General features: G+C 34.8%; 1 protein-coding gene across 1 annotated transcript in view; it reads right to left on the reverse strand.

Moving 5' to 3' along the window:
- The window catches only part of astn1 (astrotactin 1), a 982,704-nt gene that overhangs the window by 633,259 nt on the left and 323,000 nt on the right, over positions 1–26,445 (reverse strand). Inside the window, 2 exon segments of the mRNA XM_030160213.1 lie at positions 2,876–3,026; positions 24,374–24,511. Of these exon segments, the coding sequence (XP_030016073.1) occupies positions 2,876–3,026; positions 24,374–24,511 (289 nt within the window).

Here is a 26,445-nt window from a genome sequence, read left to right on the forward strand (position 1 = left end):
AATGAGTTATTTAATTATAGGTGTTAGCTGCTATCTTCACTAGCTAGTTACCAATTACTAATTGCATGTGGTTGATCATGCAGCAGTTTTCTGGACAGAAAAAAAAAACAGGGCTAAAGTAGAGAAAACTGACCACTAAATAAATAAAGGATGGTTGCAGGATTCTCAGGCATAATGCTGATCCAGGACTTATGCACAGTACAGCATATTTTAAATGAACATATAAACATATATAAAATGAATATGTAAATATCCCAAAAGCTGCTTCTCTCTCCTTGAGAAGCCTTTTAAGAAAAAAAAAAAAAAAAAAAAAAAAAGACTTAGCATGGTGAACTGCATAAATAGCATTTCCCTAGCCCACCTGAAAGGCTCTGCTCAAGTGCATCAAAGTACTTGAAAAGAAATTAAATTGTTAGGGGGAGTGGGGGTGGAGGTGTGGGGACGCCTGACAGCTTACCAATAGAGGTGGGGATTTAGGAGAAGCAAAACACTAGCAGACGGCGCTAAGATTCTGCAAATAACAAGAACGGTATTGCAAGAGTCCCCAACAGATGGAGGAGAAAACAAACCTAGCTGCTACATTTCCTGGTTGCTAAGCACCACCTGGAGGTAATGAGTGTGTTGAGTCTACCTAAGAGGCATATCAGACAAGAGGGGAAGTCAAACTGTCCACTCAGACACATTACAGACGACAGGTTGGATGCCCGTCCTTGATACGGGTCATCTCAGCCTGTTCATAAACGCTCATAAATATGTATACAGGTAGACGGACGTAAACAGCGATAGCCACAACAGAACACTCACAACTGGAGAGGCCACATAAGTGTGTATCAGATCAAAAGAATCTTCAGGCTCATGTCCACGGATATAATCGCATTCTGAAGTCACTACCATTCGTGTACCATGCACGCAGATCGTCAGGGTCGAAACGCTGTGAATGTGTTTCGTGTATAAAGCGGAGGGAAAGGTCACGGCACTCTGCTGTAGCATCGGCAACCGTTAGCCTCATAGCATACAGCCACGGAAAAAATTACACCAGCAAAAGTCATCAAAAACAATGGTTACGCAATCAAGAACTAACTCCTGTGTGTATCATGTGACTAAAACAGAAAAGAAAACACAGAACACCTAAAAGCACTGTTTTTGTCAGTACAATGCCATAGATATTGATGTAAGAACTGAAGTGATTTTGGTTATTATCAAGAAAACATGGAAAATGGATAGATATCAGCTCTGAAACTAAAGTTTTATGAGCTATTTTTGTTGTTATCATTATGTTTGTCCAAACAAATGTACCTTTAGTCGTACCAGGTAGTAAAATGAAAAAGAAAGTGAAGAAAACAAGGGTGGTCTAATAATTTTTTCTGCGACTGTAATTCCCCAAGTCATGTTATTGGTCAAGTTGTGATATCTGTGTAAAATGCAGCAGCAGTGTTAGCAGATATCACAGTTTGGTCCAAAATATGACTTGCTATGCTATGAGGCTAACAATATTTGCTCTTTACTGGTTAATATGTGTAGTCTAATGTTGCACATGTACATTTATTATCTGTGCTAGTGGATATTGTCGTGAGGAGAGAAATGTCAGTGATATCTCAGTAATCATGAATAAAAATGAACATTTGTTAAGTGCTCATGGTCACCAGAGGATGAACCCATTTAAATTTTGTTATTTTATTTATTTGTTTAATCTCTACTTAACTTGACTTTTTATTTTTGTAAATGAAGAAATTTTAACCAAAGTAATGAATTCTATATCTGCATAAAATGAATCAGCAGTTTTAGGAAAGTAAAATTATGCAGATATCACAATTTAGCCAAAAATATGACTTAGGCAATTATACTACACAGCTATTGATATTAGCTCTTTACTGGTTAATATGTGTAGTCTAATGTTGCACATGTACATTTATTATCTGTGCTAGTGGATATTGTCGTGAGGAGTGAAATGTCAGTGATATCTCAGTAATCATGAATAAAAATGAACATTTGTTAAGTGCTCATGGTCACCAGAGGATGAACCCATTTAAATTTTGTTATTTTATTTATTTGTTTAATCTCTACTTAACTTGACTTTTTATTTTTGTAAATGAAGAAATTTTAACCAAGGTAATGAATTCTATATCTGCATAAAATGAAGCAGTGGCGTTAGCAGAGTAAAGTTATGCCGATATCACAATTTGGCCAAAGAATATGACTTAGGCAATTATGCTAAAAGGCTAACGATATTTGCTCTTTACTGGTTAATATGTGTAGTCTAATGTTGCACATGTACATTTATTATCCGTGCTAGTGGATATGGTCGTGAGGAGTGAAATGTCAGTGATATCTCAGTAAATATGAGTAAAAATGAACATTTGTTAAGTGCTCATGGTCGCCAGGGGATGAACCCATTTAAATTTTGTGCTATTTTATTTATTTATTTAACATCTATTTAACCAAGTTGGTCCCATTGAGATAGATCTCATTTTCAAGCGAGATCTGACTACTGAAATATCAGAATAGTGAAAATTGAACACAGATACTCATGACGCCAAGAGGATGACTCTCAACAACTGAGATTAACCAGGACATTTCTTGTAAATGAAGAAATTTTTACTGAGATAATGAATTTGTCTTGACAAAATTTACCCAGGAATGGTATTCATGATGTTCCCTGATCCATGATGTCTCATTTAGTAATAATAGATAAATATTTACGCTGAGGTGAAACCATATTCCTACAGAGTTAATGACATTTACATCAGTACACTGTAGCACGTGGTAGCATGCTAACAATACTAACTGTTGTGAGCATATCCTGTCACATGGCATGGTAGTTTTTCCTATTAAAATGTGTTTCAAGTACAAAGCAGGCAGGTGTGTTCAAACTCACCACGCATCCGGTCGAGTCCAACTTCCGGTCGGATATGCAGCGGAAGTTTCGGCTGCAGCCTCCGTTGTCTTTGGTGCAGTCTCTGACGGGACCGAACGAGTCCAGGAGAACCTCCAGAGAATCAAAGGACGAGCTGATCATCAACTCTTCTCTGGAAACACACAAACGGAGACTCTTGTTTAGCAGTGTGTATCTGACCTACCAAACAGCACTTACTGAGGCCTTCTGGGTAAAGAAAATACTGTTGCCGGGATACACTTGGAAAAGGAAAATAACCGTCAGAGCCAGGTCAAAGCAGACTGAAATGAAAGAGTAAAATGTCAATTGTGTGAATGAGACCGAGAGCAGGGTTTTCTCCCAAAAGGAAAAAAATAATCGGTGTTGATTACAGTTATTTATAGCAGGGTAGATGTCTCACAACCCAGGCAATTTGAAGGGAAATTCAACACAAATTTGGTAGCATTAGCCCCTCTGATCTGTGGGAGTGCAAGGAAATAGAAAAATATTCACTATTATTTCGTGAACTTAAACTAGGACAGAAAATTCACTTAACTTGGTGTTTTGTTTTGTTTTTTTGTCCATGTAGCCGAAGAAAAAAAACATGTTACAGCCAAATATAAGATTATAGTCTTTATGGCCTTTAGAAAAACGTTTTTTGGAGAGGTGGGGTAGTGCACTATAGACTGCCTGAGCTTTTGTCCTAATGGCATTTTTTTTCTCCTTACAGTTACATTTATACTTACATAAGTAGTTTTGAAACCAGTACTTTAACACTTTTAATTAAGTAAAAAGCTTGAGTTGATACTTCAACTTCTACAGAAGTCTGTTTAAACCCCAGGACTTGTCCATATGACAACGTTCCGGTCATATCCGCAAAAGTTTTGTATCGGACAGGCCTTTTGTCCACACGAAACTGGTGCTTTCAGTCAGTGAAACCACAACTTTTTGAAATCAGGTCCCAGAGTGGATAGATTTGAAAATGCCGGTTTCGCGTCTTCGTCTGTACGACCAAACTGCAACTTTTCTAAAATGTCTTAGCCCCACCCCTACAACCTTTCATCCCAAAAGCAAGATGCCATTTCACAACAAAGTAGTGCTGGTGCTACAACAGGCGTTGAGCTTATTGGAAATACTGAATCCAGATCTTTGGCTACTGCTTCATTATAACAAGCAACAAATAACCATAGCTAACAATATTCACTACGTGCTGTTGGATTTACCGCGGAGATTGGCAACTGGGAGGTAATATTGGATCAGACCCAGCAGAACCAAGTGAGCTTTATGCGCATGCTCTATGTCATCTTCTCTGTTTTCTGTGGGAGCATTACAACACCACATACAGGTCTGGCATTTGTATTTAGGGATGGGAATTGAGAACCAGATCCCAGTAGCTCGATTCCTTGAAATCGTTTGCCTGCCTGCTTAACAATTCTACTCATCGATTCCGCCTTCGTTGCGCATGTGCGATGATGTCACATGTACGCTGCATTGTTTCGGTCAGAACATAGCCAACATGGCGTTGAGGCAGAAATGGTCCAACAAGACGACACCAGGTCCACTTGGAACACTGTCAAAGCTTCCATTTCTTCAAAAGGGTGGAATCCCTCCAATATGCTCAAACATTTGTCCACACAGCATGTGATTCATTTGATTCGCTACTTAACAGTGTTTGTGAATCTAGCAGCAGAGTGAACACCAAACCGTCATTCGGGCTCAGTTCTGGTTCTAGTGTGGGCAACAAACGTCGTACCCCCTCAAATACAAGTTTCCGAAGGTAGAGGAAAGGAAATGAGGTGCACAACAACGGGAGATGGGCAGAGTCGAACCGGTTCCACATAGTGGAAATACGGCAATAGAGGAATTAGTAAAGTGTCTTTAGTTTCACTTTCACTGTACACCCCCCCCCCCCCCCCCCCCCCCAAACCGGGCCCAGCATCATCTGTTATTATTATTATTTGTACTCGTATGTTATATTTTCTGTGCAGAGATGGAAATATAAAAGACAGCTAATGCAAACACACCCATTTGTCCTCTTTATTCCCTCACCCAATGAGAATCGAAAAGAGAATTGGATCAATAGGCAAAATCAATAACGGAATCGGAATTGTTAAATTCTTATCGATTCCCATCCCTATTTGTACTACATCGTTTTCATTCATTTTCATGTGAACGCAGATATTTCCTGAAACGACTCCTTGTGTACGGAGCACTTCTTTCAAAAAATGATAAAGAGAAAGATCGGATAGGAAAAGATGTGGTTTCAAGCAGACATGGCCCTAGTATCTATATTTCTACCTGAATAATGAATGTGAATACTTTTGACACCTCTGCTAATGTTCTAAAATATATGTTCCTTTCACTGTACATGTGTTTTTCTTGTATTGTTTATATTTACTTCTTGGATTTTTTTTTTTTTTTTTTTTTTTTTTTTTTTTTGCCACTTATGGGTAAGAAACCAAATACAGTAACTTCACTGTACTTGATTTTCTACATAATAAAAAAAGTTGACAAATTCCACTTAAGTACTAAAGTCTTCTTAGGTCCTCCCATAACACACTAAGGTTGAAAACTGGAATTTCAGAGTATTTCTATGAGTGACCTATAAAGGGTTAAACACAACAGGTCCTTTCCGTTACATGTGACGCAGTTTGTGCCGGTTACCGCTGCTCACTGCTTTATCTTCATCAACGTCAGCATGATCATCATTAGCAATTTTACGCTTAAGGAACATCACTTTCGGAGACAGAAAGAAAGAAATGATTGTGAATGAAATCCAGCGTTCAATTATACATTCCTTGCTGTCAGCAATATGTAATTACCTCACATTAAAATGCGTTGGGAGCTTGCATTTCTTTAGATCATTTCTCAGCACATCTGGGGAGGAAATGAGGGATTGTCAAATGGGTGTTTTAACATTCCCTGTTGTCACATGCTGTAACACCTCACTCTGTGTGTAACTTAATGAGGAAATATGTATTTTCATGAATTACAAATACTAGCATGTTTAATTCATTGTGTGTAATCCTCATTAGAACAACTGTGGCTTTAACCAGAATGATTTCTATGCAAAGTAGTCGACTTCTGGGGTAAAAAATGAATTCATTGTTCTAACCTTGCTCTGAGCAGTCTCTTTCTTTTACTGTGATTTTTTTTTTTTTTTTTCTTACTTTCACAAGGTCAATAAGCAGATCATCCAACAGGGAGGACAACGGTATTGGTATTTGAGGTTGTTGGAGATGGAGAACCAAACAGCAGAAGTCCTTGTTTTCTTGCGGAATTAAATCACACAGTTATTTCTGCAGAGGGATAGCGCTGCCGAAGATAAACAAGAACTTCTGTAATAGCGTCGCCATGAACCTTGGCTTGGTAAAGAAAATGATGACCTCTCCGGCGCTCACACATATACTTTTACTGCCACAACTGCACTGAGAAGACAATGAACTTCCTTCCCTTTCACCGTCAACTCGATGCTATCTTCCAAGCCAATTTTTCTATTATAATTGCCCGTTGCTTTGTTGTCATTTATTCCGAGGGGACCTATTGAACAGAGCCTCTGCAGATGATGAACCTCACATCACAAGTGTGAATACTAAATTATATGGCAACTGCAATTACAGTCGCATCACATCGGCGGATTGTTTGCAGATAATCTACAATAAATGCCACATAAGACGAAGAGGTTTAACGTCAGGTTGATGACCTTCGGAGGCAGTCGGTGGAAGAAAATGGTGCCCTTGGATGTTTGTGCAAACCAATGGATACATAAAATCTCATAATAATCCGTCACTGAAGGATTCCATCGTGGTTTTTTTTCCTTCGTCGATAAATAAGAGGTCATTGGGGTCGATGGAAGCTGTAAAAATGCCAGCTGCCAAATCTTGTTTTTTTAGGCTTTAGGCAATAAAAGTGTATTGGTTAGGGTTAGGAAAAGATCCAGACCCAGTGCTACTTTGGTGGCAGTTCCCAAATTATAATTTTTGTCTATATTTAACCTTTCTTCAGCGATTTATCACTATTTATTATAATATTATCTTCTCTATTCTGTGTTTTTTTTTTTTCAGTGTAAATTAGGTATTTTTCTATATCTAATTCACTGATCATGTAGATGTTCATCAAAACTCAGATTAAAGTTGAGGGTTTTTACATCAAAAACTGAGAAAATTGAAGAAAAAAGGGACTTTTTCGGCAAAATATATCATTAACTGATCATAAAACAAATGTCTCCATCCACTGTCATTTGCCATTTCATTTTCAGACCATTTCTAAATCCACCACATTCCCATTCCCATCCTCAAACTTTAAAAAATTTGTTCAGATTTATTGTTTACACTCATTGTTCTTCCCTTTTTCAAAGACTTTGGATGTGTCTTGATTTTCAGAAACTGGAGAAGTCAATATATTTATTTAACCCATAAAGACCCAGTTCTACTTTGGTGGCAGTTCCCAAAGGATTTTTTTCCCTATATTTCACCTTTCTTCAGTGATTCATGACTATTTATTGTAATATTATCTTCTTTACTTTGCGGGTTGTTTTTTTTTTTTTTTTTCAGTAAAAATCTTATATTTTTCTACATTTAATTCACTGATCATGTAGATGTTCATAAAAGTTCAGATTAAAGTTGAGGGTTATCAGAAACATGCTCATTTATGGGATAAGAGGTGATTTTTACCCATCTTTTTATGAATATGTCATAGAAAACATCTATTACAGGCTGTTTGAAGTCACTACATACGTATGTCTTATTATGAAGTCATTTTTAATCACTTTAACAAATTTTAATATTTTTTATCTTCTCTTTATTTTTCTACTGTATTTGATGCCTATTGTCTTGTGCTGATGTTGTACATTTGAATTTCACCCTTAGGGATCAATAAAATATACATTATCTTATCATATCCTTACCTTGTCTTATCTTACCTTACCCTACCTTATCTTATCTGACCTTACCTTACCCTACCTTATCTTATCTGACCTTACCTAATCTTATCTGACCCTTACCTTACCATATCTTATCTTGTCTTATCTTACCTTACCCTACCTTATCTTATCTGACCTTGCCTTACCCTACCTTATTTTATCTTATCTTATTTTACCTTACCCTACCCTTCCTTATCTTATCTGACCTTACCTTACCCTACCTTATCTTACCTTATCTGACCTTACCTTATCTTACCCTATCTCACCTTACCCTACCTTATCTTATCTGACCTTACCTTACCATATCTTATCTTGTCTTATCTTACCTTGCCCCTCTTTATCTTATCTGACCTTACCTTACCCTACCATATCTTATCTGACCTTACCTTATCTTACCATATCTTATCTTACCTTACCATATCTTATCTTGTCTTATTTTACCTTACCCTTCCTTATCTTATCTTATCTTATCTGACCTTAACTTATCTTATCTGACCTTACCTTACCCTACCTTATTTTATCTAATCTTATTTTACCTTACCTTACCCTACCCTACCTTATCTTATCTGAACTTGACTTATCTTATCTGACCTTACCCTACCTTATCTTACCTTATCTGACCTCATCTTATCTTACCTTACCATACCTTATCTTGTCTTATCTTACCTTACCCTACCTTATCTTATCTGACCTTACCTTACCTTACCTTATCTTATGTTACTTTATCTTATCTGACCTTACTCTACCTTATCTTATCTTATCTCATCTGACCTTACTTTACCTTACCCTACACTACCTTACGTTACATTACCCTACCTTACCTTATCTTACAATACCTTTCCTTAAAAAGTAGAGAACAGTAGAGAACATTTTGGAAGTTACCACTAAAATACGTCTTCTTTAAGGGTTAACCTAAACGTGGAAAATGAAATAAAGCACACAACCAGCTGACAGCAGTGACTGACTCATTCCAGGTCAACAAAACGGTGCTCATTTATGGAATAAGAGGTGATTTTTACCCATCTTTTTCATGAATATTTCATAGAAAACACCTATTACAGGCTGTTTGAAGTCCCTACATACGTACATCTTATTATGGAGTCATTTGAGCGCTTTGTGGAACCAGAAGCAAAGGAGGTTTTTAAGCTAAATTCACTTTTATTTTTTTCTTCCTTGGCCTCTGACTGCTTTAAGCAAAGTGACTGTATGATGATTTGTGGGCGCTGCAGTCACGAATGTACTAATGGAGCCAGATACCGGGATTCATTCAAAGATGCTCATTGGCCATGAAAATTACCTGGAAAGACATTATATTTTCATGTTTTTGAGTGAAAGGAAGCAATTACTTTGGCTGCAGATTTCCTGTGTTGGCACTAAGAGATGTGTTTTTACTTTATCTGGGGGAAAAAAAATGTAAAATTAGCCAAAAAACAAACCAAAACTGCATGTAGGTACAAGATGTAAATGAGTCCGAAAGGTCTGGTGGCATCGAAAATCAACTGGATTCACCATGCGGAGTGAATGAATCCATGCGGTGCAGTGTCTTGTTCTAAAATGTGGAATCAATGGACAGACAGGATATTGATCTCACTAGTCTCCGCTTGTGGATAGAAAAAAAAAGACAAAAAACAAAAAAAAAAAACAGAAAAATCCTCCCTTGGTGTGCAGACCGTCACATCAAGAAATCCACTTAAAAAACCATTATTGGCTGTGGCAGCGCATTGACATTTATCAGCTTTAAATGAGAAACAATTAAAATGTTTATGTGTCCTTAGTGATGTTGACCTGTCATTCTGTCATTATCGGCCCTGTCATAAAAAAACAATTGAGCCACGGGAACTAATAAGCCCATTTAACCCTTTTACCAACTGAAATTAAAGCAGTAAAAGGAAGAAAATAAATACATCTGTCCAATACTCCATCAAGATTGTTTTTTTTTTTTTTTTTAATCATACTCTAATTGTTCATTATATTTCAAAAAGTATGTGGACATGTTGAATTCAGGTGTTTCTTTTCTAACAGGGGTCTGGGATACAAAACAATCATGTCAGAATATAGTTTTATATTGGGATAAATATCATTGCATTGGTTAGTTTGGGTTAAATTGTTATCTTTGCTTCTAAAATGCCTCAGATGGGTTTTACTTAACCCATAAAGACCCAAACAGCCACTGGTGACCAAAACCATCTACTGATCTAAAATATCTAACACCTGACGATCATATAATTCTATCAAATACATAAATAATTGGTGTAAAATACAGTTATTCATATTTTCATGGTCATCAGATATGACCCACTTGGACGTTCAGAGGCTCTGTAGTTACCGTGGAAACACTGTCATCTTCTACAACATTGATTCACCAGTAAAATCCATGGAGTTGGATCAATGACAGTGGATGGACACACTGTGTTTATGTTCAGTTAATTATAGACGTTACTGAAAATGTCACCTTTTCTTCAGTTTTTTTCTGTTTTTGATACAATAACGCTCAACTTTATTCTGGTGCTTTTATAAACATCTACATGATCAGTGAACTATATACAAAAATACAAGATTTTTACTGAAAAAGATGTAAAAGACAGGGGATAATATTGTAATAAATGGTGATTTATCATTTAAGAAAGTTTAAATCTAGAGAAAACAATCATTTGGGAACTGCCACAAAATAACCACTGGGTCTTTATGGGTTAAATTCTCTCAACATTGATTTTTTTTTTTTTTTTTTTCTATGATTTTACATGTTCTTCCCCTAAATAAGTAGAATATTTTCATGCTCTGACTGTAAATAATCATTTTCTACCACAACCAAAATGCCTCAGAGATGGTTTTTGTGAAATTTCTCTTCACATTGATTTTTTTTTTTTTTTTTATCAGTTACTATGGTTTTAAATTTTCTACTTGTACAGTTTTAAAATACTTTTCACATACATCTCATTTAGGAAGAAAAATCTCCATTAAATTTTAAGGAAATATTGATGTTTTTATCTGAAATAATCATGAACAGGACATCTTACAGCTGCAGACATGATGTGTCCCAATATTTATGTCCATGTAGTTTATAAACATCAGTATTCTACAATATCTGTAGTTACCGTGGAAACACCGTCATCTTCTACAACATTAATTCACCAGTGAAACCTATGGAGTCGGATCAATGACAGTGGATGGACACACTGGGTTTATGTTCAGTTAATGACATACTTTGTTGAAAAACTTTTTCTTCAGTTTTCTCTGTTTTTGTTATAATAAAACACAACTTTAATCTGAGGTTTTATGAAAATTTGCATGATCAGTAAATTAAATATAGGAAAATACATGATTTATACTGGAAAACACGAAATCCAGAAGATAATATTGTAACAAGTGGTGATAAATCACTTAAGAATGCTTAAATAGATAGAAAATTCATGAAGCACTGGGTCTTTATGGGTTAAAATCAGTCATGGACAGAAAAAACAAACAAACCACAAAACCAATGGTGAGAGAAATTTAGCACAAAAAAAGGCATTTTAGAAGCAAAAATAACCAACGTTTAAAAAAAAACACAAACAACCAATGTAAAACTATATTATATTGACATTTGTTATTACTGTTTCATATCCCAGACCCCTGTTAGAAAAGAAACACCTGAATTCAACATGTCCACATACTTTTGTCCCTGTAGTGTATCTGCTATAGGATGGAATACAATAAAAACGGTGCTTAGTTGCAATGTTTTATGGTACAAAATGAATGTGCGATGAGCAGTACACCTGCATTTTTAACATTCTGTGTGAGGCAGCTGTCAGCCGCTGAAAGAGGCAATAAATGTAACCCTCAATTATAGGCACCATTAACATGGATAGCTAAACAATGGGCGAGTTAGAGGTAAATGCACGTCAAAACAAGTATAAAGAACAATTCATTCAGCCCATTTGCCACCGTCAGAGGTTTATGCTGCAAATAATGCACCGCGATTTATGTGCAATGATTAGTTTTAGAGTTAGTGTCAAATAAAGCAAAATGGAAACATGTTTCTGAAGTGAAGTGTTCCCATCTGTTCGGATCAGAGGCGTCAAACCATTTTAATTCAGGGGTTCACATGGTCTCAAGTTAAATAATAGCATAATACACTATAAATAATGTCAACGCCAAACTTTTCTTTATGGTTTAGAGTGAAAACAGTAAAATCACATTATGAAAATGTTTACATCTATTAAAAAAAATACTGTAAAAAAAAAAGTGAATAACATGAACCTGAAAGAAAAATAAGTGCCATTTTAACATGACAGTTCCTTAGTTTATCATTTCTACATGTGTATGTCAACTTACAGATCACAGTGGATCTAAAAATACACAAAACATTTAATAACAGGCAAGATTTTCTTAAAATTGCACAGTTTTGTTTTTTTGTTTTTTTAGATTTTAGAATTTATCATAATTTTTCTGAATGTTCTACCTTCAGATTTCTGAGACGCTGAACTGTCTGGTTTCACTTCATATTATCTCAAGGTTATTGAACCAAATAATTTTTAATGACAATATTTTTCATACTTATTTATGTATATTTATTTAATTGTCATGTGTCTTAAAACACACACACACACACACACACATATATATATATATATATATATATATATATATATATACACACACACACACAGAAACATATGCATACAGGGTGGGGAAGCAAAATTTACAATGAACATTTAGTTGTTTTTTCTCAGCAGGCACTACGTCAATTGTTTTGAAACCAAACATATATTGATGTCATAATCATACCTAACACTATTATCCATACCTTTTCAGAAACTTTTGCCCATATGAGTAATCAGGAAAGCAAACGTCAAAGAGTGTGTGATTTGCTGAATGCACTCGTCACACCAAAGGAGATTTCAAAAATAGTTGGAGTGTCCATAAAGACTGTTTATAATGGAAAGAAGAGAATGACTATGAGCAAAACTATTACGAGAAAGTCTGGAAGATACTATTAAAGAAGAATGGGAGAAGTTGTCACCCGAATATTTGAGGAACACTTGCACAAGTTTCAGGAAGCATGTGAAGGCAGTTATTGAGAAAGAAGGAGGACACATAGAATAAAAACATTTTCTATTATGTAAATGTTCTTGTGGCAAATAAATTCTCATGACTTTCAATAAACTAATTGGTCATACACTGTCTTTCAATCCCTGCCTCAAAATATTGTAAATTTTGCTTCCCCACCCTGTATGTATAGTGCACATAATATTATAACATAGTTACTTTTTTATTATTAATACTACTTTATTATTTTTGTTCTACTTGTTCTTTCTAATTTGAATTGGCTTTTTTCACTGCTGTTTTATATTTATTATTACTATTTTCTCATAATATTTCTTTTATGTGTACAATCATTGTTGTGCTGCTACTGGAACCTTCATTTCCTGATGGTTCTGTCCAAGGGATCGACAATGTTCTACCTAATCTAACCCTAATCTAACCCTAATCTAATCTAATCTAATCTAATCTAATCTAATCTAATCTAATATAATCTAATCTAATGTAAAGGTACTGCGACTAAGTACAGATTTCATGTTAAAATAATCTTGCTCCAGACATTTCGACTTCCATGAAGGCAGATAATCAAGGGTAGAAGGATGGTTTATCCGTCTGCCAAGGAGCAAGACACAGACAAACGACGATCAAACCGACTCGACTGTTGTTCACATCAACAGTAAATCTGACGCTTCCAGAATCCGTTGACGGAGTCTCCTTGTGGCCCCTGGAGAATCTGAAGAGAGCGTTCATCAGATCAAGGATCAGAAGGAAACGACTTATTTACATGGCGTCTCAAAGAAAGCTGCCAAATAAAACTAAAATGTTGTCAAAAAAAACAAAAAACAAAAAGAAGAAGAAAAAGAAAAAGAAAAAGGGGATGAAATATGTAAATAAAGAGTGGGGGGTGGATTGGTGACAACTGTGAAAACATGCCCTAAACTGCATAAATTTACAGGAGAGAACAAAAACTCAAGAAATCAAAGACAGATCAGAGATGAAAGGAACCAAAAAAGGCATCGTCTTTGTCAAAAATTAAAGTTACATCACAGAGATCAGGAAAAAAAAACCTTTCCTTGACCTTAAAATGACACCAACAGAACCTGCTGAAGGAGGATTCACAGTGTTTATGGAAAATTCAAATCAAAACCACAGCAGATTTACAGACATTTGTTCAACAGACAGTTTTATTCATGTATATTAGCATTTAGAGGATTTTTTCTTGTGTTTTTTAGCTGATCATGGTGTGTTGCTGCTTAATTAACATCACTTACGAGTTTTCAAGATTCAAGAAGTTTATTATCATGTACACACAGCAGAAAAACTGATGAGTAAGAATAAGGAAAGCCTTACTTTGCAAATTCCCTTAACACAACTGAAATACAACAAATACAAACAACTAAACAACAGAAGAAACTTAACTCTAAGCATAAAAAAATTAACACATTAACCTTCCAGTATCTGGGTGAGCATATTATGCACACTTTGCATTTTGTGTAATAAAATGTCATATTTTTCACAATTTGTTTTAGGTCAGAATTCAAAGGTTGTTAATTTTTCTATGATTTAATGATCAAATTTCGACCCAGCCACTAAAAGTAGCACATTGTAAACTAGAAGCACTTGGAGAGCGCAGACCTCCGCCAAGGCTGATCAGTGGCCCCCCCTGTGGGCCCCCCCACGCCAAGGAGGTTATGTTTTTGCCAGGGTTTGTTTGTTTGTCTGTTTGTTTGTCTGTCCGTTAGTGTGCAACATAACTCAAAAAGTTATGGACAGATTTTGATGAAATTTTCAGGGTTTGTTGGAAATGGGCCCCCCCCGTGGGCCCCCCCACCCCCGATCACCACCAAAATTTAATCATTTCTTCCTTATCCCATTTCCAACAAACCCTGAAAATTTCATCAAAATCTGTCCATAACTTTTTGAGTTATGTTGCACACTAACGGACAGACAAACAAACAAATCCTGGCAAAAACATAACCTCCTTGGCGGAGGTAATAATGGGAAATTACCATATTAGTACTCTTCTCTAAAGTGAGTAAAAAATGCACATTGGCACATTTTTGAACATTTGACCTAGTATTAAAAATAATAATGCATAATAACCAATGTTGGTGTTAATTACTGACATATAAAATCAAAAAATAAGTAACCCAAGTATATGGTTTGTTTACACTACAAACATGGCATTTAAAGGGTTAAAATATGACAGTTATTGAGTATTTGATATTTTTGTTTATGGCTAAAATTGTAAACTTTAAAAAAAAAATCATGTTTTATGTAGCATATTTACCTCCGCCAAGGAGGTTATGTTTTTGCCAGGGTTGGTTTGTTTGTTTGTTTGTCTGTCTGTCTGTCTGTTTGTCTGTCTGTTTGTCTGTCCGTTAGTGTGCAACATAATTCAAAAAGTTATGGACAGATTTTGATGAAATTTTCAGGGTTTGTTGGAAATGGGATAAGGAAGAAATGATTAAATTTTGGTGGTGATCGGGGGTGGGGGGGCCCACGGGGGGGGCCCATTTCCAACAAACCCTGAAAATTTCATCAAAATCTGTCCATAACTTTTTGAGTTATGTTGCACACTAACGGACAGACAAACAGACAGACAGACAGACAAACAAACAAACAAACCCTGGCAAAAAACATAACCTCCTTGGCATGGGGGGGCCCACGGGGGGGCCACTGATCAGCCTTGGCGGAGGTCTGCTCTCTCCGAGTGCTTCTAGTTTGAAAAAGCTTTTGGTGTGTTTTTTGCATCACAAAATATGGCTTGGTTACATTACAAACATGGAATTTAAAGGGTTAAAATATAACAGTTATTGAGTATTATTATGTTTTGTTTTGTTTTTTGGCTCGAGTTGAAAATGATGGGAAAAAATTAATTTAAAAAGTAATTCATATTTTAAGTAGCATATAAAACATTTTGGAGGTTTTTTGCATAAAAAAACATGGTTTGTTTACATTAGAAACTCAACATTTAAAGGGTTAAAATATGACAGTTATTGAGTATTTGGTGTTTTTGTTTATGGCTAAAGTTATAATTTAAAAAAAAAAAAAAAAATGTAGCATATTAAAAAAAAAAAAAAAAACTTTTCAATTTTTTTTTTTTTGCATCCAAAAATATGGTTTGTTTACATTAAAAACATGGCATTTAAAGGGTTAAAATATAATAGTTATTGAGTATTTGGTATTTTTGTTTATGGCTGAAGTTGAAAATTTAAAAAAAAAAAAAAAGTCATTCATAATCTACATAGCACAAAAAAAAACTTTGTGTTTGTATTTTTTTCATCAAAAAATATGGTTTGTTTACATTACAAACGGCATCTAAAGTGTTAAAAATATGACAGTTATTGAGTATGTGGTATTTTTGCTTATGGCTGAAAATCAAAATAAAAAAAGTAATTACAACTTCATGTTGCATGTAAAAAAAAAAAAACAAAATTGGTGTTTTTTGCATCAAAAATATGGTTTGTTGACATTACAAACGTGGAATTTAAAGGGTTAAAATGTAACTGTTATTGATTATTGGGTATTTTTATTTATGAGTTCAGTTGAAATTTTTAAAAAAATTGATTCATATTTTATGTAGCATATATGAAAAACAAATTTTTGGTGTTATTTTGCATCAAAAATATGGTTTGCTTACATTACAAACATAACATTTAAAGCTTATGACAGTTATTGATTATTAGGTATTTTTGTTTATGGCTCAAGTTGAAAATAAAAAACAAGTAATTCATATTTTACGCTGCGTATATAAAAAACCTTTTTTGTGTTTTTTTTTGCATAAAAATATATTGTTTGTTAACATTACAAACATGGCATTTAAAGGGTTAAAATATGACAGTTATTGAGTATTTGGTATTTTTGTTTATGACTTAAGTTGAAAATTAAAAAAAAAAAAAAAAGTAATTCATATTTTAAGTAGTATATATAAAAAAAAAAACAAATTTTTGGTGTTTTTTGCATCAAAAATATGGTTTGTTTACATTGCAAACATGGCGTCTAAAGGGTTAAAATAATATGATTTAATGCTCTGGTTTTCTTTTCTTCTCTACATTTACAGTCTGCTGCAGGTTATTTCTTTCATAAATGAGGTTTATTCTTTTTGTCTGGTTTCTTCTCTGGTGGAATCACTGATGTGCTTTTATAAATAAATCTACATTGAATTGAATTTTTAAAAAAATAAGACAGCCCCCCCCCCCCCCCCAAAAAAAAAAAAATAAAAATAAAATCTTAAATCCTTGAGAATAAAAACATTATTTAAAGAAGTCAACCTGAAATATACTCTTATGGAGGCTGATTATTTGGCTGAGAGTCATCATCATCCCTGCAGTTTAGCTTTAAATCCTGCTTTGATTAAATATCTGAGCGCTAAAGTGAAGTCAACAGACTGTACCGACCTTTGAGATAATGGAGGTGTGGGTTTATGGATCCTGTTTGGGTTAATTGAGTTTGGCAAAGAATATTAGCTCTTGACTTTATGTTTTGCCATTAAGTAAATTAGTTGTTATTTTAATCTGAACAAGCTATAATTAAAAATGAACATCAGGTGTTGTAGCTTTTACACCAGTACAGAACAATGTGTGATGATGTCTCGGATCGTTCACCTTCACGTGACGTCACCGTCGTTTACCTCAGCTCTTAAAAACCAAAGTCCAGATCAGAAATAAATGACCTACAGTCCGAAGGAAAAAAATAGAAACAGAACTTTTACAGTTTTAGCTCCAACACTATGGAACTGCAGAGTCTGTAACACATGAAAAATAAATGAATAAAAAGCTAAAAACCCACTCGAAAAGACAAGTTTCTACATGTGCTGCTCTCAGGTTCTATTGGTTTCATTTGTGGTTTAAGTGCATCTTGTTTTCTTCTTTATACTGTGATTGAACATATTATTATTAACCTCACATGATTTATTTCAGATCTGACTGTACATTTACCACATTATGACAAATATTGAGTAAAACTAGCCATGTTTACTTTGCATTATTAGTAGCAGTAGTAGTAGTAGTAGTAGTAGTAGTAGTAAAAGTATGATTATTATCATCATCATCATCATTATTATTATTATTATTATTACTAGTGGCATTGTACCCATGGTGCCATTGTGCGATTGCATCCTCCCGTGGTGCAACAGCGGCATTGCACCTGTATGCCCTCCCATGCTGCAACATCAGAAGACACATCGGACAAACACGCGCCGGACACAGAATGTCCATTATAGTAGGCTTAGTAGAAGTAGTAGTAGCAGTAGTAGTAGCAGTAATAGTAGTGATTAATTTGTCATAGTAGTAATATCATTATTATTAGTAGTAGTAGTACTAGTAGTAGTAGTAGTAGTAGTAGTAGTTATTAATTAGTAGTAGTAGTAGTATCATTATTATTAGTAGTAGTACTAGTGGTAGTAGTAGTTATAGTATTAGTATTAGTAATTATCATCATCATTATTATTATTAGTAGTAGTAGCAGTATTATCATCATCATCACCATTATTAATATAATTCTTATTATTAGTAGTAGTAGTAGCAGTAGTAGTAGTAGTAGTAGAAGTAGTAGTATCAGTATTATCATCATCATCATCATTATTATTATTATTATTATTATTATTATTATTATTATTATTATTATTATTATTATTATTATTATTGTCAGTAGTAGTAGAGCTGTAAACCCGATCACATAAATAATGAAATACATCAATGCTGGTGATCATGCTTATTTCACTGAAACGAAAATAAAGTGGAAAATATTCTGACTGTAGTTTGCTTTTTTTTTAGTCTCATTATCGCTTCACATATGTATTTATTCACTAAATTTGTATGCATTTGCATTTATCTTCTCCCAGTATGCCAATTTCAACAAGCATCAAAACTCTTCTATGATATTTGGAGTTGTATTTGAATAATTTTAGTCACTTCCTCTCACAGAATGGAAATACAGATTAAAAACAGCTGCATGAACACACACATACAGAATCTGTTAGCAACGTATGCTAGTTTGCATCCATGTTTTTCACAGGTGGCCAACAGTGATAATGACTCTAAAGAGAAAGTCAGATTAACCCTTTCATGCACGAATTATGAGAAACTTCCTCAAATTTTTTTTCCTGAGTGTTTTTATTCCTCTTTAGGCATGAAAAAAACAATGCAATTGAAAATTTTCTTCTGAAAAAAAAAAAAATAAATAAAAGTAATAAAATAAAAACAATTTTAAAAAATACATAAAAAATAATAATGAAAAAAAGAAATTCTTATGAACCTATTTTTCATGAAGTTGCAAGAATGTCCACTCAGCTGGACACCACACGTTTAATTTTTGACGCACAGAAACATGTATTTACTGATTAATTGTGTGAAAACTATGGGGAGGGCTTGTGATTCTGAGGGTTTATGCTCAGGAGGGATCTACATAATGTTACCTATTCATGTCAGAAAAGATATGTAGTGTCTTAAAACTTTAATAAAGATATGTGTTAAAAAAAAAAAAAAAAAAAAAAAAAAAAAACGAAAAGAACAACAAAATCCATGAATATGCAAGAGAACAGCTGTAGAATAGCTGTCCACTGTAGTGACCAGTATGCATGAAAGGGTTAATAGATAATGATGTGTGCAAAAAGGTGTAAAAAAAAAATATGTGTATAGTATAATTATCAGCATTTTAAGTGTTACAGTAAGCCTCTGCAGGTACGAGCTCATAATAGATACCGTCAACCTGCACTTTCAGATACAGTTTCAGCTTTAAAGCGACATCATGAAGCTGTTAAATCTATGAAAAGGTCTCATGCAGAGGAAAAAAAACCTTGACGCTAACCTTTTATTGATTAGCCTGGAATGACTGTTAGTGTTCTTGTTATTGAGTTGTTCACAGGCTTGAAATTAGCCAAGGACAGTGTAAAAAAAAAACAAAAAAAAAAAACATGTGAGTTGCTACACGCTAATGAGACACAATGATGGGGACAGTCAGCTATGCGAGACTAATTTTACCTGACATCATTTTCACAGGGCAAATAACCATCGGCAAATTGGGGCAGGATCTGACACGGCTGTGCAAACTAAGTTGTTGAGAGGGCATGTTCCGGCATACGAAAAGACCATTCTTAGCACTAATTACATTTGCCTGGATCAGCTGAAGTCACGTTAACTTGATTGATTCTTAATGCAGCCGGCCGCTAGGCAAAGTAGGTCCAACGTAACAGCAAACATGTAAGCCAGAGGTAATGAGTGACACTAAAGCCAAACCAGGAACAGTCAGGATTAATGTGGCCACAGATGAGGGTCATAGTAAAAAGCAGGGTGCGATTTGTCAAAAAACACAGAGGGGGGGGATGTTTTTTTTTTTTTTTTTTTTTTTTTTTTATGTTGGAGCAGGGGGGTGGGGCTGGGGGGGTTGCAGTTATATACATGGGGGTGCAGTCCATAACTAATTAACTGGTATCATCAACAAAAAGTACAGGGCATAGAAACGACAAGGGTGCAACCGAGTCATTAATGCCAGTAAGAAATAGGAGCGGTCCTAATATAGATCCCTGTGGGACCCCATATGTTAACAAATTCAGCAGGAATTAAAACAGGTTGTAGCACTCAATTTTTTTCAAAAATGAATATAAGGATAGTTTAGCAGCACCTGGAGGGTTCAAATTCAAACTTTATTAACTACTAGGGTCCAAATATACACATAAATAAGTGTATCAAAAAATAATAAAAGTGGGTTTAGCAAAATATGACCCCCTTTAAATTAAAGTGACTCGTCAACAGTTCCATCTCTAATGAAGATGCTTTTTATTGTAAAAGCTGTGTTCGACAATTCTGTTCAAAATCACACCTGCCTGTGCTTACGGATGCAAACAGGAGCTGTTTTACACCATTTAATAAAAGCTGATATACTGCTTATAAATGTTTAATAGGGGCACTTAAAGTAAAGCAAAGCCGACTTTACTGGCTGCGCGTTAATAAATGCTACGTACAAGTATCAGAGACCTGTCAGAATAAATAATGTGGGTTGCAACCGTACATACATAATGTGCAGACGGAGCCGGTTTTGTATGAGAATGTTTCCTTTTGTTCTGTTTTATGTTAAAATAATTAGCACAGTAAAAAGCAGCACATCCAGTATTTATTTATATGTATTGTTTCTAGTTTTTTAAGCTCTGTGTGCAGTTTGAGATCAACAACAGACTATTGTTAAGGCAGATAAAACTAGGTGATAAACTGAGGCTAATTATAAAGTAATAAAATGAATAATGTGTTTAGACTTCAGAATTAGTGCATCATGTGTAAAACAAGGGGGATCTGAGTCAGTCCTGTATTTTCTATATGTAAACGATCATTTTCTCTCCTTATATGTTTTGTTTTGTAATTACAGATTTTAAAGGGGTCATATTTCTCTAAACCCACTTTTATTAGTCTTTGGTTCATTTATTTGTGTATTTGGACCCTAATAGTTCATACAGTTTGAATTTGAACCCTCTAGGTGCTGCAAAACTATCTTTATATTCATTTTGGCAAAAGTCCAGTGGATTTCTACAACCTGTTTCAACTCCTGCTTAATTTGTTATGGTTTATAACTAGTTACATTTCCACATATAAGGTTAAGACTTCAGACGAACATTTCTCCGAGTACGAAATAACTGTTTGTCAGCAGCAGCGGTTATAGTCTATACACTGGAAAAAATCCAAATCTTACCAGGTGTGTTTTTTTCATTTCTAGTCAAAATATCTCATCACACTTAAAATAAGATATAATCACCTAAAGAGTAACTTTTCAGTGAGATATAAGAACTTATTTTTAGACAACAGATCTTGAAAATCTTATTTCAAGAAATCTTACCAAGATAATTTTCACTTGTTCCATTGGCAGATTTTTTTTTTTTTTTTTGCTTAATTCAAGCAAAATCATTTCATTGGTTAGTTTGGTTTACAGTAGTATTTTTATGTCCAAAAAAAGAGATGGTTTTTACTTAATTTCTCTCAACACTGATCTTGTTTTTTTGTTTGTTTGTTTTTTATCCATAACTATGATTTTAAGTTTTCTTCCTCTAAATTTCTAAAATATTTTTCATGTTCTGACTGTAAATAATAATTTTCTACCACAACTAACCATCTACTTTCTTCATATTTCACTGAGGAAGAAAAGTCTACCATTAAACTTTAAGGAAATATTGATGTTTATAAACTATATGGACATAAATATTGGGATACATCATGTCTACAGCTGTAGCATGTCCTGTTCATGATGATTTTAGATACAAACATCAATATTTCCTTCCTTATTTACAGTCACAGCACATTTTTGGTGGGGATATTTAGAGGTAGAACATTGAAAATCATAGTCATGGATTTAGAAAAAAAAAAAAATGTTAAGAGAAATTAAGTCAAATCCATCTCTGAGACATTTTAGAAGCAAAGATAATTTAAACCAAACTTACCAATCCAAATACAAAACTATATTTTGACATGTGTCAGTATTGTTTTGTTCGAAAAGAAACACCTGAATTCCATGTGTCCACATACTTTTGTCCATATTGTGCATTTCTGAGCCGGTTCCTTTTAAACCAGTGTTGGACAGAGTGCACAGCCATCCTAAAACGAGGTCCCACTGCTCTGAGGCAGAATGGGCTAAATAATTCTGTGGCGTCCCTGCTGTCAGCCCAGTCCAGTTTAATACCGCAGTATTGTTTTGGCTCGGTTACGACTCTCGCTGCAGTCCACACAGAGACGGTCACTGCACACAGAGCAGATTTTCTTTGGCCGAGTTATGAACCATTTAACAATCCAAACCCTTTTCTATAGCTTGGAATCGCCGACTAATTCTTTCTTCTTAATGCTTTTTTTTTTTAACTCTGTATTTATGCGTCTTAATAATTGATTTTGTGTTAGATCTTTGAGCTTTATTACCTTCTAAATCATGACTACAAAGACCGCTGCATCAACCTCACAGGGCTGCTTAAGACGTGCTGCAACAATAGTAAATAAAAGAGAAGTGCTGAACGCTGAGAATACAAAGCAGTGAAAACTTCTCTGAAACTACAGCTGTGAGTCTGCAGCCATTCCAGGACGTGACAGATGAACAAGGATTCATGAGAAACCGTCACCAAAAAGCCAACGCTGACGACTCATCGGGAACTAAAACTAAAAGAAAAATAGAACCAGTGTCCCTGTATCTCGCATGTTTTGACATATTTTATCAAGAATCAATAGCAGGTTGACTTTGTGAGGTTGTCAGGTTTGGTCTCAGGAGATCAACCTCCCAGTAGAGGTAAGTGGTACTTTCACTGGAGTAGAACTCGATTAATTCAGTCAAAGTCCATATATGACTTCTATCAGTGATCAATAGGAACTATATTGATATCTGTAACCATTTACATGTTATAAACCATCAAAATATGGACCATTAGAAGTAAAGGCACATTTGTAAGATTCCTAAAATTAATTTAAAAAATTCCAAAACAAAATTTCTCAAAACCGCAAACAAACTTTATTTAGTTATTATTTTGTTTTGGAGAAGGAGTCTGTTGAAATCTAGACATTAGTGAAATTGAGTTTGGCCCTTCAAGATCACTCAATGTCAAAGGTCTTGAACCCAAATGAAAGTCCATATATGACTTCCTATCAGTGTTATAAACCATCAAAATATGGACCGATAAAAGTAAAGGCAATTTGTTAATAATCCAAAAATTCATCAAAAATTCCAAAATCTAAATTTCTCAAAACTAAACAAACTTTATGGACATTTTCCCAAGGAACCTACATACATACATATATTTTTAAATGAAACCGACCTGTAGTTTCAGAGAAGATTGTTGTAATCTAGATATTGATGACCTCGCGTTTGACCCTTCAAGGTCACTCAAGGTCAAAGGTCATGGACCCAAATGAAAATCCATATATGACTTCCTATCAGTGATCAGTACTAACGATATTTATATCTGTAACCATTTACATGTTATAAACCATTAAAACATGGCCCATTATTAGAGAAGGCAAAAAAATTTATCAATAAAAAACATTGCAAAACATTAATAAATCTGAATTTCTCAAAACGGTGAACAAATTTTGTAGACATTGTCCCAAGGACGCTACATGTGAAATTTGAAATGAATCCAACAAGTAGTTTTGGAGAACAAGATTGTTGAACTGCAGACATTGGTGACTTTGAGTTTGACCCTTCAAGGTCACTCAAGGTCAAAGGTCATGGACCCAAATGAAAGTCAATATATGACTTCCTATCAGTGCTCAATAGTAACTATACTGATATCTGTAACTATTTACATGTAATAAACCATTAAAACATGTCCCGTTATAAGTACAGGTGTGTTTATAATATTTCAAAAACTGAAAAATCTAAATTTCTCAAAACTGTGGAAAAACTTTCTAGACATTGTCCCATGGAAGCTACATGTAAAATCTGAAATGAATGAGGAATTTGCTCCTTCTCGTTAACTCATATTCTATCTACTGGTGAACGAACACAGACTCGTGTCATACTTCAGTTCAGAGGTGAACCCAACCTGCACCATCACTGAGGAGGAAAAAAGAATGGAAGTAAGTGCCAGTTCTCACCGTACGTCCACGGCGTCCTCCATGACCGTCATGTCCGTCTTGCACTTGGCTGAGGGGTTGATGGCGAGTTCAGCCGGAGGGATGACGAAGCTTTTACTCAACGGCAGCCACATTCCTTCGCCTAAAGTGTACGTGAATCTGAGGACAGATGAGGAGTGGGAGGGGTCAAAGTCTGGCACCAGAACACCACATGGTTTAGGTCCATTCATCTAGTAAATACAGTAAGTAAGTCAAATAAACCTGGGACTTCAGGTTAAAGGAATGGAATTTATGATATTTAGGTTATTTATCCACCTGTTCTGTTTTATTTTGCACACTACAGTTTATTATCGCACCTTACTGTTTGACTGTCCAGATTTTAATTTATTTTATTTTTTTAAGCCTTCTCTTTTCCTTATACTTCTAATGTATTACCCCACCCCCCAAAGGAGAGGTAAGGGGTATTGTTTTTGGTTCGGGTTGTTTCTTTGTTTTGTTTTTTTTTTTGTTAAAACTTCAACAGTAAAACTATTAGTTGAATTCATACCAAACTGGTTGCCAGTGACTCAGAATAGATCTTATTAGATTTTGGGAAAAGTAGGTCAAAGTTCACATTTTTTATGAATTTTTAATTTTTTTTTCTCCCATTTACTTATAATGGGTGAAATTTCAAATGCCTATTAAAACATCAATTTTGTTTCCATTGACTTCAAACTTGGCACATATATAGAGGCAGTTGGTACGCTGACATCAGCACATGCATAGACATGATGACATCAGCTGGATCGATGCCAAAATAAGTTGCATTACGTGCAAGGGGTGGGGTTTGTCGTGCCTGGAACCACTTATTATTGGATTCAAGTTCTTTGTTTTTTCAATACTCATATATTCTGTGGACTTTGTCTCTGATGAATACAGCCCAGTGCTATTGTTAGCTTTTTTCAATATCTTTTATACTTTCACTCTTATTAAAAGCACCATATTTCTAATTCCACACCCAATCTAATCTATTTGACTTAATGCTTTTTAATGACCCGCAGAAAAACCCTGAATATACCAAAGTATAAATGACATGTAAATACTAGTACAAATGTATTAAAATCAAATCGAGTGACATTGTGGTAATTACATGGAAATATGTTATGGAGCTGATGACAGTCGTCTGGTTGAAACCACAGCCACCCAGCATAATGCAGTGGAGTGATAGGTTAAAAGAAGGTTTTTATTATGGAGAAGAACACAGCAAGATTACAAATGAAAACAGAATTGTTTCTAAAAAGATGGACATTATTAATACAAGTAATGTCAGAACTCTAGTGACTCCCCCCCTTTGTTTTGTTCTTTTTTTTCTGTCTTCTTTTCCTTTTTTCTCTTCTTAATCTTATGTGTACAGCACTTGAAGAATGGACTATGTTATTTAAGTATATGCAACTGACTGCTACTCACAAAGATATAGTCCATAAAAATAAATAAAATTTAAAAAAAAAAACAAACAAACATGAATTTGAGACAATATAAAGCAAATGAAACTGTACATGTCATACATCTCCCCAATGTTTGTTGGATGTGTGTTTATACGTGTATGTCAAATACAAAATTAGTAAAGAAAAAAACAAAAAAAGAAGAAGCTGATGACAGAAATACAGCAGAGACAGGGAGGAAAGTTCACAAGTACCAGCCGTTCAATTACAGACAGACTGGTGTTCTTAGAAAGTCTGTTTTGACCAAGACCATACTCTGCAAACTTGATATTGAGAAACGTCCTTGCTTTGGCCTGGTCGACCCTTTTTCCATCACTAGTTACATCCTCATACATATAAAAAAGCTGCTCCTGACAAACACAACAGACCGATCTGTGTGTAAAATCTGCGACGTGTCCCTTTACGTTGACACTTCATCAAGGTCCAGTCCTCCGCCGTGTCACACCAAAACGGCACTTTTTCAAAGATGAATGTTTTTTCTTGCATGAATGATTCCGAATAATGGTATCACATTGGTTGGAGGTTATTTATTTTACCTTTCAGCAAAGTTATCCTTTATGCATAACTCTTTTCTGAGCAGAAGGACACCGTGTGCTAATGGACGCAATGCAT

This window comes from Sphaeramia orbicularis, chromosome 17, assembly GCF_902148855.1.
Source record: "Sphaeramia orbicularis chromosome 17, fSphaOr1.1, whole genome shotgun sequence".
Classification (NCBI taxonomy): Eukaryota; Metazoa; Chordata; class Actinopteri; order Kurtiformes; family Apogonidae; genus Sphaeramia; species Sphaeramia orbicularis.